Source organism: Muscardinus avellanarius (assembly GCF_963383645.1).
Source record: "Muscardinus avellanarius genome assembly, chromosome: 19".
Lineage (NCBI taxonomy): Eukaryota > Metazoa > Chordata > Mammalia > Rodentia > Gliridae > Muscardinus > Muscardinus avellanarius.
The window spans coordinates 42,487,898-42,503,864 of record NC_137805.1 but is presented as its reverse complement, the minus strand read 5'-3'; the positions used below and the strand labels follow the sequence as shown (position 1 = coordinate 42,503,864).

The window sequence follows — 15,967 nt, the reverse complement described above, 5'->3', positions numbered from 1 at the left end:
AAAGAATAAAATGTAGGGCTGGGTGTGTAGCTCAGAAGTAGAATGCCCCTGGGTTCCATCCCCAGGACCACCAAAAAAAAAAAAAGTGAACAAAGGCTATTCATGAACCGTGAGCAGCAGCGAGTGGAAGTGAAGGTAGGTCAGCAACAGCTCCAGCTTCCCTGGTGGGGGATAAAGGGACACCACAGGACTGAGGCTCCAAGGTAGTCGGGGACCACATTCTGGCAGCCTTCGAGGCTAAGGGAGAAGCATGAAGTTGAATTGGGCTCCCCCCCTTTCTTTGTGTGATACTAGAGATTGAGCCCAGGGGCACTCTAGCAAGGAGCTATAACCTTAGCCATTCTTACTTTTTATTTTGAGGGTCTAAGTCCTCCAGGCTGGCTTTGGCCTCAAACCTGCAATCCTCCTGCCTCAGTCTCCTGAGTAACTGGTGTTATAGCATGTGCCACCCAGCCTGGCTGCATGTACTCTTTTGATAACCAGAATAAGAAAATAAGAATTGAAAAGAAATATAATACAATATAGATATCTCCAAGTAGCAGAATTACAGGCAACCTTTATTTTTATGCTTTTCTAAATTTTTTAACTTTGTTTTTGATTATTCACAAAATGTTTTTGCATGGTATTATATATATACAAAAAAGCTACGGCATCTGTCCCACTCTAGCTTCAAACTCTAGGCTGCCTCACCAGGAGCAGAGGGTCCAGCAGCACGAGTAGGAGAGTGGACGGCGGGAAGCCACTGGTTCAATTCATTCGCAGGAAGCTCTTTCCTCCTTTCTCATCAATTCCAAGCATGTCACCCTTTTATTTTTATTTATATTTTTTCTTGTGGTATCAGGAGCATTCTACCTCTCAGCTACATCCCTAGCCCTATTTTTAAAATTTACTTATCTCCGGCACTTGATATTGAGCTTAGGGGCATTATGCCCCTGAGATATACCCCCAGCCCTATTTTGCTTATTATGGAACAGGATCTCACTGAAGTTGCTGAGGCTGGCCTCAAGCCTGCAATTCTCCTGTCTCAGCCTGGGTTCTGGGATTACAGACATGTACCACCACACCCAACTACTTTTATTTTTATTTTTATTTTGAAACAGCATTGCTGAGGCTGACCGAGAACTTGGTTCCTCTGGTACAGGTGTGTGCCACGGCACCAAGCATGTCACCCTGAACTGTTCCCTTTCCTCATTACTCATATCCGTAATATTTAACTACTGCTTGCCTTAGGCTATACAGCAATGACAACACTTAGGACGATCAAAGAACCAAGAGAAACTGTATACTTGTAATTAAATTTTATTATTGAGAAACATCAAGTAGTTGATTAGAAAAGAAAATAGTCGTTTAGATTCAGGTTGTGAGCTTGGCTGATGAGATAACTTCCTGGAGGCTATCCTCAAAGGTTCCCTAAGGATTTTCTGGAGGCGAGACCCCAAGGAAGTTCTGATTTGCTTCAGGTCACCCCCAGGACACAGCTGTGTTAAAGAATACCACGGATATAAAAGGATTATCTTCCCATTTAGTGACAGTGCTGGTTTTTTCTTTTTCTTTCTTTCTCTTTTTTTGGTGGTACTGAGAATGGAACCCAGGGGCATTCTACCTCCAAGCTACAACCCCAACTCTATTTTTCTTTCTTTTATTTTTGAAATGGTCTCACTAAGTTGCAAAGGGCCTCACTAAGTAGTAGCTGAGGCTATCTGAGAACCACGATCTTCCTGTCTCAGCCTCCCAAATGCTGGGATTACAAGTGTGTGCCCCCATGCCCGGCTGTTCTGCCTTGCTGCCTACAGATTCCTGAGGATGTCTGAGAAGCTTCAGATAGAGTGTGCATATCACAGTTCCCACCTCCCTGGTCTCCTATCAACCTATGGCTACACTCTGACCCACCTGTTCCTTCTCCCTAGAACAATGCGTAAGCCTCGACAAGAAGACAGTGTAGAATGGAGACAGAGGAGTGCTCATGTGTGCCAGGGGACGAAGAGAGAAGGACCTATGCCTTTTCTTCTTTGTAATTCAAATGATCTATACTTTCAGAACTAGAGACAAATATACGACAGCGATAAACTCTTGCCATCATTCTGTTTGTATCAGAACTGACCTGAAAGTTGTATTTCATGAGGTTAGGACACGTCATTATACTAAAATTTCACCCAAAGTATCAAGCATTTTAGCCAGACTATTTTAGGCCTTAATATTAAATTGTATTTTACTTAAATTTATATTTATGTATGAAAACATCTCAAAAGATATAATTAAAACTGGTAAAATAATAGGTGATGTGTGTGTGGGGGTACTGGGGATTAAACCCAGGGGCATTCTACCTCCAAGCTGCACCCCTAGCCCTATTTTACTTTTTATTTGGAAACAACGTCTCACTAAGTTGCAGAAGGAATGCCTCACTAAGAAGCTGAGGCTGGCTGCAAACCTACGATCCTCCTGTCTCAGCCTCCCAAATACTGGAATTACATGACTGGATAATAAATTATTTTTATTTATTTACTTTTTAAATTTATTTGCAACAAATGTACTTTTTATATTCCAATTTTATTTTGGGGGGAGAAATGTTCAATTTGATAAAAATCAATGCTTCCCCACAATCAGATAGGAATATTCATATACTATTTCTGAAGTACCTCACCTTGAATCTTCCTGTCACCCTTTCTCAATGACCTCCTTCTAGGCAAATTATATCAAATATCAACAGCAATCAACCTCAACTGGTTCAACCTAGGATCCAAACCATAACTGAAGTTAGATCAAATCAAAAGCAACTAACCCAACTTGATTACTCCTATTTACCATTACTTATCAAAAACAATAGGACTTTTTGGCTAGGCATTGTGACACACACTTGTAAACCCAGCATTTGGGAGGCTGAGACAGGAGGATCGCCGTTCACAGACAGCCTCAGCTACTTAGTGAGGCCCTTACAACTCAGTGAGACCCTGTTTCAAAATAAAGAATAAAAAATAGGGCTGGGGGTGTAGCTCAGAGGTAGAATACCCCTAGGTTCTATCCCCAGTACCTCAAAACAAAACAAACAAACAAACAAACAAAAGACTTTTTCTGGTGTGTATGGCATTTTACCTCGAAGATACACCCCCAGACCTTTTATGTTTTTTTGTCTTGAAACAGAGTCTTGCTATGTTGCTTAGATTCTCACTAAGTTGTTGAGGCTGCTCTTAAACCTGTGATCTTTCTAACTCAGCCTCCCAAGTATTAGAATTATAGGTATGTGTCAGCATGTCTGGCTATAATATGGCTTTTTAGTTTTAAGTAAAGGAACCATTACCTATAGCAAATGACTTCCTAGCAACACTAGGTTGATTAAGTTGTGTCTACACATAAAAACCAAATAGTTATACCAAGGGGTTTTTGGAACTAGGATCCAGAAATCTGTAACAACACTGTGAGTTTATTGCTTCCACAGTGAATTTCATCTGTCTTGCTAAGGACCTTACATCTCTGCTTTGGACATGTCCAGTGGTCAAGAATGGGCAATGGATTCAGAAAGAATGGTGTTTTTCAATCCCAACCACTCAAACAAGTTATAAGGCCTGATTCTCAATTTCTTTACCCAGGAAACAAGGATAATAAAAACTACCTTCTAGTAATGCTTTAAGGATTGGAGATAATCCATGTCTAGTAGAGATACTATAGTAGGTATCTTATAAATTATTATTATTATTATTATTATTATTATTATTATTATTTGGTGTTACTGGGGGTGGAACCCAGGGGTTCTACTTCTGGGCTACACTCCCAGACCTATTTTATATTTTATTTGGAAACAGGGTCTAACTAAATTGCTGAGAGCCTCACTAAGTAGCTGAGGCTGGGTTCGAACCTGTGTGATCCTCCTGTCTCAGCCTCCCAAGCACAGGGATTACAAAAGTAAGCCACCACACCTGGCTCATCTTACAAATTATTATGATAAAACCAGTTTGCCTATTAGACAGATATTATTCTTCCTTTTAAAACTGCTGTAGAGATTCCACTGCATGTAACATAAAGTGCATTTCTTTTTTTTTTTGGTGGTGGTACTGGGGATGGAACCCAGGGGCTTTCTATCTCCAAGCTACAACCCTAGCCCTATTTTTTATTCTCTATTTTGAAACAGGGTCTCATAAAGTTGTAAAAGGCCTCAATAAGTAGCGGAGGCTGTCCATGAACCCTGACCCTCTTATCTCAGCCTCCCAAAGGTTGGGATTACAAGAGTACGCCACCGCCCTCAGCTTTCTTTTTCTTTTTTTACACTGGGAATTAAACCAAGGGTCAGTTTAACTATAAGCTGCATTTCCAAACTTTTTTATTTTAATTTTTTTATTTTGAAACAGGGTCTTGCTAATTTGTTGTGGCTGACCACAATCTACGATCCTCCTGCCTCAGCCTCTCAAGTAGTGGAATTATAGGTGTGTTTCACCATACTTGACTTCACAAAATGCATATTTGAAAATAACTATTTGAGCCAGTTGTGTAGGTGCAGGCTTGTAATCCCAGTACTTGGGAGGCTGAGAGAGGAGGATCCCAGGTTCCCAACCAGCCTCAGCTACTTAATGAGGCCCTCTGCAATGTAGTGAGACCATGTTTCAAAATAAAATATAAAAAAATAGGGCTGGGGTGTAGCTTGGAGGTAAAATGCCCCTGGGTTCAATTCCCAGTACTGTAAACAAACACACAATTTGCCTGTGGGTGTACAGGATGGTTGACTACCAGAAGCAAGGAGTCTGGCTTCTTCCTTTCCTCTGAGTACCCTTGAGTTTACCTCATGTCACTTGGTATGGCATCTAGCCCCAAACTGGGCAGGCTGGGCTGCCTGGGTTTGCATGTACTCGTTCTTTCTTCCATTTCTTTTAGGGCCACTTAATAAAGTAGGAAGACAGAGAATTGCTGGTTAATTTTATTGATTTTCAAATTGGCAATAAGGGGTGTATCCATTCGAATCACCCCTCCATGCCAGTCTGGTATGGAGCTGTACCTATCTTCTGTATTTCTATCTTTTAATAAACTTCTTTAAATCATCAAAACTGGGCGTGGTAGTGCACACTTGTAATCCCAGCGCTTGGAGGCTGAGACAGGAGGCTTTCACAGGTTTGAAGCCAGCCTCGACTACTTAGTGAGGCTCTCAGCAAATTGGTGAGACCCTGTTTCCAAAGAAAGTATAAAATAGGTCTGGGAGTGTAGCCTGGAGGTAGAAAAGCCCCTGGGTTCCACCCCTAGCACCACAAAAACAAACAATAAAACAATAAAAACCAACAAATTGGCAATAGAACTACCAGCAGGCTAGGAAAGTGGTAGCCTTTAGAAAGATACTAATGAGTCAGGTTGAATTTTGCATCTCCAAACAAAAAGTTAAAAGAAACTGTCATTTTGATAGCAATTCTGCCTTTTCTTTCTTTTTTTCCTTTTGTTCGTGGTACTAGGGTTCCTGGAAGCTCTTCTACCTCCGGGCTACACTCCCAGACCTACATTTTTTTATATTTTTATTTGGAAACAGGGTCTCTTAAGCCAGTGCGGCTGGCTTCGAACCTGCACGATTCTGTCTCCGCCTCCCAAGCACAGGGATTACAAGCGTGCGCCACCACGCCCAGCCTGCCTTTTCTTTTAGGAAATTTTGCCTCTCCTCTGAACTGTGCACTCCCGACCTTCTCTCAGTAAGGGGACACCACTCCAGTTGCCAGCTGTGACAAATGAGCTTCCAATACCATTTGAGGAAAGGAGATCTCTCTTTTTTTTAAGAGAGATCTTAATCACAGAGACAGCTCAAACCATTAGCATACAGTCATAAAACAAGCACCTAGCAATTTTGAACACCATAGCAAAAATCAAGAATAAACTTGATTCAATGACCAAAAGAGTATTAAGAAGCCACGACAAGCTAGGGAAAGAGATCCACACACAGGAAGGGAGGCGCTGCAGAGATCCTGTGAAGAGATCCGTACAGATCCCGTACAGAGATCCTCCTTACCTGACAGTCAAAGTCCTGGAAGTTTCGTGTACCATTCTGTCAACAAAAGGCAAAAAACATAGTCAGTTTCCCCATGTGGTTTCCCCAAATGTGCAGCAAATTCAGTTCACAGTGAAAGCTATCCAAGTGCAGCCTCTTGGTTACTAGAAAACTAAAACACTTCTCATCAAACGGCTTCAGAAGCAGGGTGGGCTACTGATGTGTTAATCCTGCCTACATCTTCAGAGATGAGGTGATGCTTTGATGGGCTTACTGTGAAGATGAAGGGAAGGAGCCCAGCTTCTCAGTAAATACCTTCATGCCTCCCTACTGAAGGAAAGCAGGAAGAGTTTGTGGGAAGAGAGTGAAACATGGATCAGGGCTGAGAGCACCCACTTCACACACATGGGAAGTGCCTGGGAGGGAAGGTGCTAAAGGCCAACCTGAAAGGGACAGCAGGGGCCAGGGAGCCCAGACCTAGGAATTAGAGAAGGGATCGAGAAGAGGACAAAGCCACGGACGGATCCAAAATAGAAGACTTGAACTATAACAAAGAAGAAAAGCAGGGTCCCTGAGAAGGAAAAGATAGAACAGGGCTCCTAATACACTGGCATGTCTGCTGCATCCTACGAAACCAGGGATAGGAAAAAGAGGACAAATCACTGACTCACTTAAAAAATACAACATAAAGCCGGGTGTGGTGGCACATGTCTGTAATCCCAGTACTTGGGAGGCTGAGATAGGGGGATTGCAAGTTTGCGGCCTGCCTCAAATACTTAGTGAGGCCTTCCACAACTTAGTGAGACCCTGTTTCAAAATAAAGAATAAAAAATTGGGCTGGAGGTGTACTTCAGAGGTAGAATGCCTCTGGGTTCAATCCCCAGTAACACACACACACACAAAAGTAGAACATAAAAGTGGGCGGTGGCACACAACTGTAATCCTAGTATTTGGGAGGCTGAGACAAGAGGATTGCAAGGTTTGAGATCAGCCTCAGCATCTTACTGACACCCTGTTTAAAAAAAAAAAGGGGGGCTACAGTGCAGCTTGGAGGTAAAATGACCCTGGGTTCCATCCCCAGTATCAAGAAAAAAGAAAAAGTAGAACATAGTCAAAAGATCCAAGGAAAATCCACTAACCTTCTAAAAAGGGATGATATGGTAGTAATATTTTTTGTTTTGTTTTGTTTTTGTGGTATTGGGGATAGAACCCAGGGGCTTTTCTACCTCCAGGCTATACTCCCAGATCTTTTTTATTTATGATTATTATTATGATTTATTTATTTTTTGGTGGTACTGGGGTGGAACCCAGAAGCTTTCTACCTCCAGGCTATACTCCCAGACCTATTTTATACTTTATTTGGAAACAGGGTCTCACTAAGTTGCTGAGAGAGAGAGAGCCTCACTAAGTAGCTGAGGCTGGCTTGGAACCTGTGTGATCCTTCTGTCTCAGCCTCCCAAACTCGGGGATTACAAGCATGAGCCACCACGCCCAGCTTCCCAGATCTTTTTTAAACTTTATTTGGAAACAGGGTTTCACTAAGTTGCTGAGAGCCTCACTCAGTAGCTGAGGCTGGCTTGGAACCTGTGCGATCCTCCTGTCTCAGTCTCCCAAGTGCTGGGATTACAAGCGTGCACCACCATACCTGTCTCATATGGTAGTAATGTTTGAAGAAAAGAAATCAGTGGTGATAACTCGGGCAATTCTGCAGCATTTCAGTTGTCAGAGTTGTAAGAGTATGAAATAAGAATACAAAAAGGGTAACAAGTGGTATACTTGGAAAGAAAAAAAAAAAAACTGAAGCCGGGTGTGGTGGCGCACACTTGTAATCCCAGCATTCCGAAGGCTGAGACTGGAGGATTGTGGTTCGCGGACAGCCTCAGCTACTTAGGCCCTCTACAACTTAGTGAGACCCTGCTTCAAATAAAGAATAAGAAATAGGGTAGGGGGTGTAGCTCAGTGGTTGAATGCCCCTGAGTTCCACCCCCCCCCAAAAAAAAAAAAAAAAAACTGGCCAGGTGCTTGGCCCACATCTGCAATCATGGCAACTTGGGTGGCTGAAGCAGGACAATCACAAGTTTGAAGATAACCTGGGCAAGTTGATGAGACTCTGTCTCAAAACAAAAAAAACAAAAAGGGCTGGGATTGTGGCTCAGTGTTACAGCACCAGTACTGTACATAAGAAAGAAAGAAAGAAAGAAAGAAAGAAAGAAAGAAAGAAAGAAAGAAAGAAAGTCAGTCAGTCTGCTGAGCCTGGCATGTAGCACACACCTGTAATAAGGATCTCAGGTTTACAGCAACTTAGTGAGACCCTGCCCCAAAATAAAAATAAAATAGAGCTAGGGGTATAGGTAGAATTGACGTGGTGTCAATTCTCAGTTAAAAAAAAAAAAATTCTGTTTCCACTGCATTTGCCATATCTGAAGTGCTCATATTCTTGAGAAGCACAAATACAGAACACTTCATTACCACATAAATTTCTTTTGGGCAGCACTGATCTGGAGACTGAAAGCTTCTGAAGGAGTAAGGTATGAATGAATAGCCTTGTTTTTCTTAAGGTGGCAGTAAAGGCAGAGTAGACCACTAACTGTAGAGACTGCAGATGCTACATCCCCAGCCCTATTTACTTCTTTATTTGGAAACAAGGTCTCACTAAGTTGTGGAGGGCCTTACCAAGTAGCTGAGGCTGCCCTCAAACTTGCAATTCTCCTGTCTCAGCCTCCCAAGTACTGGGATTACAAGCATGTGCCACCACACCTGGCTCTGAAGATTCTTTCTTTCTTTCTTTTTTTTTTTTTCTAGCTGGCTTATCAGACAAAAAGTAGCTTAGAAATTTAGATCAACATGGTCATGAAGATTATTTCTAACATGCAACCAAATTCACAAAAATAAAATCTGATGCTGTACAGATGGTGCTGGATAGCACATTCCAAACAACGCTACTGCTAGTGGTGAAAAGAATCACTGTGTTCTATGGCTCCCAGCAGTTCCATGAGACATCTGAGAGCTTCTTCAGAAGTCACTGTGCTGAATTTCCAGTTAGACTATGAAAAACATAATGAAGGGCCCTCTCATAGACCAGGATAGATGGTTTCAATAGGACATAAATGACTAGCAGGTGAGCTTCTGTTTCCTAATTCAACTTACACTTTCCTCCAAATCGAGTACAGGGAACTGTAGAAATTAGGCAGTTGATATAGACTTACAAAACAAACAAATCAATATAAAATTAATTGGTGAGGGTTTTTTGTTAAAATTTTGAGCCAAAACCAAAAAACTATATTATGTTCCAGTATAAGATAAAATATAGCTCTATCCAGTGGAAAAAAGAAGGATGTAAAATGATCCTTATAATTTGACCTGAACTATAACAAAATACTCATTAGAAACACTGAAAGAGAAGCTGGGCATGGTGGCGCACGCTTGTAATCCCCGCGCTTGGGAGGCAGAGACAGGAGGACTGCGCAAGTTTGAAGCCAGTCGCACTGGCTTAAGAGACCCTGTTTCCAAATAAAAAAGTATAAAATAGGTCTGGGAGTGTAACTCGGAGGTAGAAGGGTTTCCAGGAACCCCAGGACCACTAAATAAATAAATAAATAAATAAATAAATAAATAAATACTGAACGATGACAGGTGCAGTGGTACAAATCTTGAATCCCTCTACTTGGGAGGCTAAGACAAGTGGGTCACAGGTTTGAGGCCAACCTCAGCAACTTAATGAGACCCTGTTTCAAAATAAAAAATAAAAAAGGGCTGAGCGTGTAGCTCAGAGGCTGACTGCCCTTGAGTTTAATCCACAGTACAAAAAAAGGGAGAAAAATGCTAAGCCATTAACAATTACAACTGTGTCTGCTTAGAAAGATTATGAGCAATTATTTTATAAAAAATATTTTATAGCCAGGCATGGTGGTGCACGCTTGTAATCTCCATGCATGGGAGGCTGAGACAGGAGGATCATAGCCTCAGCTACTTAGTGAGGCTCTCAACAACTTAGTGAGACCCTGTTTCCAAATAAAATATAAAATAGGTTAGGGGTGTAGCCCAGAGGTAGAGGGTATAGCCCTGGGTTCCACCCCCAAGTACCACAAAAAATATTATTTTATAAAAATAAAATTATTTTTACTATTTATTTTTCTATAATGACCATGTGCTTCCCCTTCTATAAAAAATTACAAAATAAGAATTTTTGGTTAAAAAAAACACTGACAACTTAGTATTTTGTAATAAAAGATTTAAAGACTCATTTAATCTTTTGAAGAATAATTTATATGACGTTGAAACAGACGATATTGGGGCTGAAATCTTATAGGGCTTCCAGATTTCCTTTAGAGATTATTTAGAAAGATTAAAGAAAATAACCAGTCTGAATTAAAATCTTGGTCATGGAATAGAGAGCCATAATTCTGATGAGCCCTTCAGGAAGCAGCTGTCATGTGCGCATGGATTCCTATTCCTCAGTCAGGGGATCACAGCCAGGAGGCATTCGGTGTGGCACAGGTACAGAGAAGAGCACAAGGGGCAGTGCCACAAGCAGAAATAGCCAGTTACTTCCAGAAGCTCAAGCTGCCCTGTTTGAGTAGCTAAGGAAAACCCCAAAAAAACAGGCATAGTGGTGCATGCCTGCAATCCTGGCGCCCGGGACGCTGAGAGCAGAACTGCAGGTCTGAGGACAGCTTTAGCACCTTAGCAAGACCCTCAGCAATTTGGCTCAAGGTCTTGTTTAGACCCTGCTTCAAAATAAAAAAGTGAAAGGCCAGGCGTGGTGGCGCACGCTTGTAATCCCAGCACTTGAGACAGGAGGACTGCAGGTTCCCAGCCAGCCTCAGCTGCTGTGAGGCCCTCTGCAGCTCAGTGAGACCCTGTCTCAAAATAAAGAATAAAAACAGGGCTGGGGGTGTAGCTTGGAGGTAAAATGCCCCTGGATTCTATCGCTAGTATCATTTACACAAAAGTAAATAAAATAAAAAAAATTGAGCCCTGGGTTCAATTCTTAATATCAGCCTCCACCCTAAGAAAAAACTATATAATCGTAATCTAATGTACATCTAGGAGTCTAGATGTACATTACTAATAGCTGGGGATCCTCCTGTCTCAGCCTCCCGAATGCTGGGATTACAAGTGTGCACCACCACGCCTGGCTCTCTCAGTTTTGTTTAGTTTTTTACTTTGAGACTGGGACTAAGTTGCCCATACTAGCCTTGTACTTGTGATCCTCCTGCTTCAGTCTCCTGAGCAGCTGAGATTACAGGCACGTGCCACCATGCCTGATGTAAAACATTTTAATGGAGAAACCTGTTCAAGCTAATAATCCAGAAACAAAAGTGAAAAATTTTGTATGTGTGTATGTTTATATTTTAAATATATCAATAACTAGGCATGGCGGCACATGCCTATAATCACAGTACTCGAGAGGCTGAGGCAGGAGTATTGTAAGTTTGAGCACAGTTCAGCAAATACTGAGATTCTCATCAACATAGTTGAGATCCTGTTTCAAAAGCTGGGCGTGGGGGCGCACGCTTGTAATCCCAGCATTCGGGAGGCTGAGACCAGAAGATCACGGTTCGCGGACAGTCTCAGCTACTTAGTGAGGCCATCTACAACTCAGTGAATCCCGGTTTCAAAATAAAGAATAAAAATTAGGGCAGGGGGTGTAGCTCAGAGGTTGAATGCCCCTGGGTTCCATCCCCAGACCCGCAAAAAATAAAATAAAATAAATAAATTAAACAAAAATAAAATAGGGCTGGGGTAGAACTTGGAGGTAGAATGTCCCTGGGTCCAATCCCCAGTACCCCCCCCACACACACACACACAAATTATATATATAAACACAAACTTTCTTTTTCTTTTGCTTTTTCCCCCCACAGTGTACTGAGAATTAAAACCAAGGGTATTCTAACTTCGAGCTATAACTCCATCCTTTTTAATTTTTTTAAAAACAGGGTCTTGGTAGAGTACAAAGAGTCTTGGTATGTTGCTGAAGCTGGCCTCAAACCTTTGATCCTCCTGTCTGAGCCTCCTGAGGACTGGGATTACAGGTGTGCGCCATAGATGTTAGCTTTAGACAAGTTACATAACCTCTACGAGTCTCCTATGTAAAACGGATTTAAAAATGCCTTCAGCTGGGCATGGTGGCACACGCTTGTAACCCCATTCTTGAGACACTGAGATAGAAGGATTGCAGTTCATGGCCAGCCTCAGCTAGTGAGGCCCTTTGCAACTTAAATGCAAGACCCTGTTTCAAAATGAATAAAAAATAGGGCTGATGGTAGCTTGGAGATAGAATGCCCCTGGGTTCCATCCCTAGTACTGCAGAAAAAAAATGCCTCAATACTTACTTAATAAGAGTTTAGGATACTAATAAATGTAGGAAAATAGTCTAAATTATTAAATTCTATTTTTAAAATTTCATTTCATACATCTGTGCAATATCTATCCCCCAACAAGATAAGCACTGGCAGTTGCTTCTTTTATCACTGGAACCAAAACAAGAATGGCAAAATCACCCACTTCTTGACAATTCTGAGCTGGAGACAAATTCTAGACATACTAAAATAAAATGGGCAAAATACCAACAAATGACAAGAGACAAGTTAACATCATCCTCCCCAAGAGCTATATTGGGAATGTTTCTTTAGTCATCTCAGGACAAATTTTTCTAACAGGTTGGCTCTAGATTTCTCTTAGCTCCCCGAAGCCTGGGTACAGCAACATCTTTGGCCAAGAGTATATTTATGAGAAGAGGGTACAGAAAGATGGGGTCAAATACTGCACATTTCTAGGCTTCTCCTCAAAGAGACAGGGCAGGCCACAGAGGTGACACCAAAACGTCTACAGGGTCAGGTTTTAGAATAGGAAAGACCTGGGTTTCAGTTCTAGCTGCCACCAACTGGACAGGCAAGCCAGCCTTGCACTCCCCCCCCCTCCCCCTGTACTGGGGATGAAACCCTAGAGTATTCTGCCTCTGAGCTACACTCCCAGCCCCATTTTATGGTCTTTATTTTATTTTTTAATTTTTAATTTATTTTATTTTTAATTTTTGGTGGTACTGGGGGTTCCTGGAAACCCTTCTACCTCCGGGCTACACTCCCAGACCTATTTTATATTTTTATTTGGAAAAAGGGTCTCTTAAGCCAGCGAGGCTGACTTTGAACCTGTGCGATCTTCCTGTCTCCACCTGCCAAGCGCAGGGATTACAAGCGTGTGCCACCACACCCAGCAACGTTCTTTATTTTAAAACAGGGTCTCACTAAGTTGCAGAGGGCATTACTAAGTATCTGAGGCTGTCCGAAAACCACGATCCTCCTGTTTCAGCCTCCTAAGCACTAGGATTACAAGCTTACGCCACCACGCCCAGCTTCAGTCAGATTTTTCACCTGCTAAATTAAAAATAGTATCATTTAAGCTGAACGTGGTGCTACATGCCTGAAATCTCAGTAGTTAAGAGGCTGAAACAGGAGGATCTCAGGTATGAAAAAAGCGTCAGCATTCCTGAGGCTAAATTGCTTATTTTCACCTGCTTTGTAAGTATTCTTGTCTCTAGCTATATATATGCTTTAAAGATGCATATTTTATTTTCTTCCTCCTCTTCATGTCACATCATTTTTTGGGGATAGCCCTTCACAAAAAGATGTTATTTAAAGGAGAGTGTTTTCTGGAAACATGAGGGAAATCAGCAGGAGAAGCCATATTGAGGTTTAAAAAGTTTATGGAAGAGGTTTAACTTTTGTGTGTGTGTGTGTGTGTGTGTGTGTGTGTGTGTGTGTGGTACTGGGGTTCCTGGAAGCCCGTCTACCTCTGGGCTACACTCTCAGACCGATTTTATTTTTTGAAACAGGGTCTATTAAGCCAGCATGTCTGGCTTTGAACCTGCGCGATCCTCCTGTCTCCGCCTCCCAAACACGGGGATTACAAGCGTGGGCCACCATGCCTGGTGATGGAAGAGGTTTAAAAAGATAATGGAAGAGGTAGCAACAGGGATAGGAAGAAGTCAAGGGGATGGAAACAGGGATGGCAGGATTAAATGGCAAAACAGTCAACCCATAATAAGCATCCCTGGAAGTTGTGAGAGGCCTTGCTTTGGGCAAAAAAAGATAATAAGCAACAGCATCTTCTGGTGACCCTGTGCCCCCACACATCCGTCAATTCTTCCCTCAAAAGGATGCCATGGGCCCATTCACACAATGCGACAAGGTTACTTTAATGGGGGACAATGACAATGACAATAAGCCCAAAGAACAGGATGAAAGAGCAGGAATCTCAAACACAGTTACTGAACACAGAGGCACAAGAGAGATCAGCCTGTCTTAACATTTAGCATTCTACTTCAGAGTCGGGGTGGCTGTCCTCTACGCTGCTTGTCATGAAGTCCTCTAGCATTAAATATCATAAAAATGAAGTATATTACTGACATCGCAGACTTGACAAACTTTAAGGAGAGTGTTGCAGCCTGTATCTTACCAGCCACGCATGTTAAATTTCCCTTATAGAAATTGAAAGTCCAGGCACTTGGATTCTAAGTCAAACATCACCCTCATACGGTCTACTTAACTTTGTCATATTGCTTTTTCCTTTGACTCTCTATCTGTAAAATGGAAGAATCTCAAAGGAAACTGACTGTAATTTGCCCAATTACAGACATAAGAAAGAAAAAAGGGAAGACATCCAAGAGTAAGTTATATATATGTAAATGTGTGTCTGTGTGTGTGTATATACATATATGTATATGTGTGTGTGTATGTTTTTGTGTGTGTGTGTGTATGTTTTGTGTGTGTGTATGTTTGTGTGTGTGTGTGTGTGTGTGTGTGTGTGGTGCTGGGGATTGAACCCAGTGGCATTCTACCTCTGAGCTACATCCTAGCCTGATTTTTTTATTCTTTATTTTGAAACAAATTCTCACTAAGTTGTGGAGTGCCTCACTAAGTAGCTGAGGGTGGCCGAGAACCCAGATCCTCCTATCTCAGCCTCCCAAGTACTGGGATTACAAGTGTGCATCACCACACCTGGCTTAAGAAATATATTTTTAAAAAGTACCCCCCATGCTACTTAGTGAGGCCCGTTGAAACTCAGTGAGACCCTGTTTCAAAATAAAGAATAAAAAAAATAGGGCTGGGGGTGTAGCTCAGAGGTAGAATGCCCTTGGGTTCCATCCCCAGTACTGAAAACAAAGTATCCCCCCATGAAAGTCAAGCTAAATATTTTGAGTTATAATTCAAATGACATAGAAAATGAACTAATAGAAGACAAAAAGACATGCATATTTTTGTGAATATAGAGTAGTCTTTACCTTATCATTTAGAAGTGGTTTGATCTCTGTGAGTTGAACATCCTGGAGTTCATCCATGACAGATGAGGGTAGATGAGCCTCAAGAATAAATCAGTAACTCTGAAACAAAGAAAGAGACAAAAAAGGCTTAAGCCAGGAGTTGCAAACATAATATTATTCACACTACACCCATTCAAATGTTAGAACTTAGTCTTTATGTAGCACATACTACTCAGGGTGCTGCAGACATGTGGTGAAGGCAGACACACTCTGAAGTGGCCTCCATGGTCCTTGCCTCCTGATATTCACACCCTTGTACAATGTCCCCACTGCATGTGGGAGAGACCTATGGCTTGCTTATATATATATATGGTTATTTTTTTTCGGTACTGGGGATGGAACCCAGGGGCATTGTACCTCAGAGCTACACTCCCAGCCCTATTTTTTTAGTCTTTTTAATTTTGAAACAGGGTCTCTCTGACTTGCAAAGGGCCTTGCTAAGTAGCTGAGGCTGTCCCAGAACCATGATCCTCTAGTCTCAGCCTCCCAAATGCTGGGATTATAAGCATGCACCACCAAGCTCAGTTTGGCTTGCTTTTAATCAACAGACTATGAATAGAACATAGAGTACCTATACATGGTCATATTACCTTTTTTTGTTATTAGGGATTGAACCCAGAGCTTTCTATCTCCAAGCTACAGTCCCAGCCTTTATTTTATGTATGTATGTATGTATGTATGTATGTATGTATGTA

The 15,967-nt window shown here is 41.8% G+C and overlaps 1 protein-coding gene across 4 annotated transcripts in view; it reads right to left on the bottom strand.

Annotated features, from left to right (window-relative positions):
- NDRG3 (NDRG family member 3) overlaps positions 1-15,290 on the bottom strand; it is a gene marked incomplete at both ends in the record, with an annotated part of 66,428 nt that extends 51,138 nt beyond the window's left edge. For 2 of the 4 annotated variants that reach the window (XM_080716637.1, XM_080716639.1), the window contains 2 exons: positions 5,972-6,007; positions 15,234-15,290. In XM_080716637.1, the coding sequence (XP_080572763.1) occupies positions 5,972-6,007; positions 15,234-15,290 (93 nt within the window). The remainder of the gene's footprint in view (positions 1-5,971; positions 6,008-15,233) is intronic. The other 2 variants (XM_080716638.1, XM_080716640.1) reach the window with 1 other exon arrangement.
- Positions 15,291-15,967: the final 677 nt, after the last annotated feature.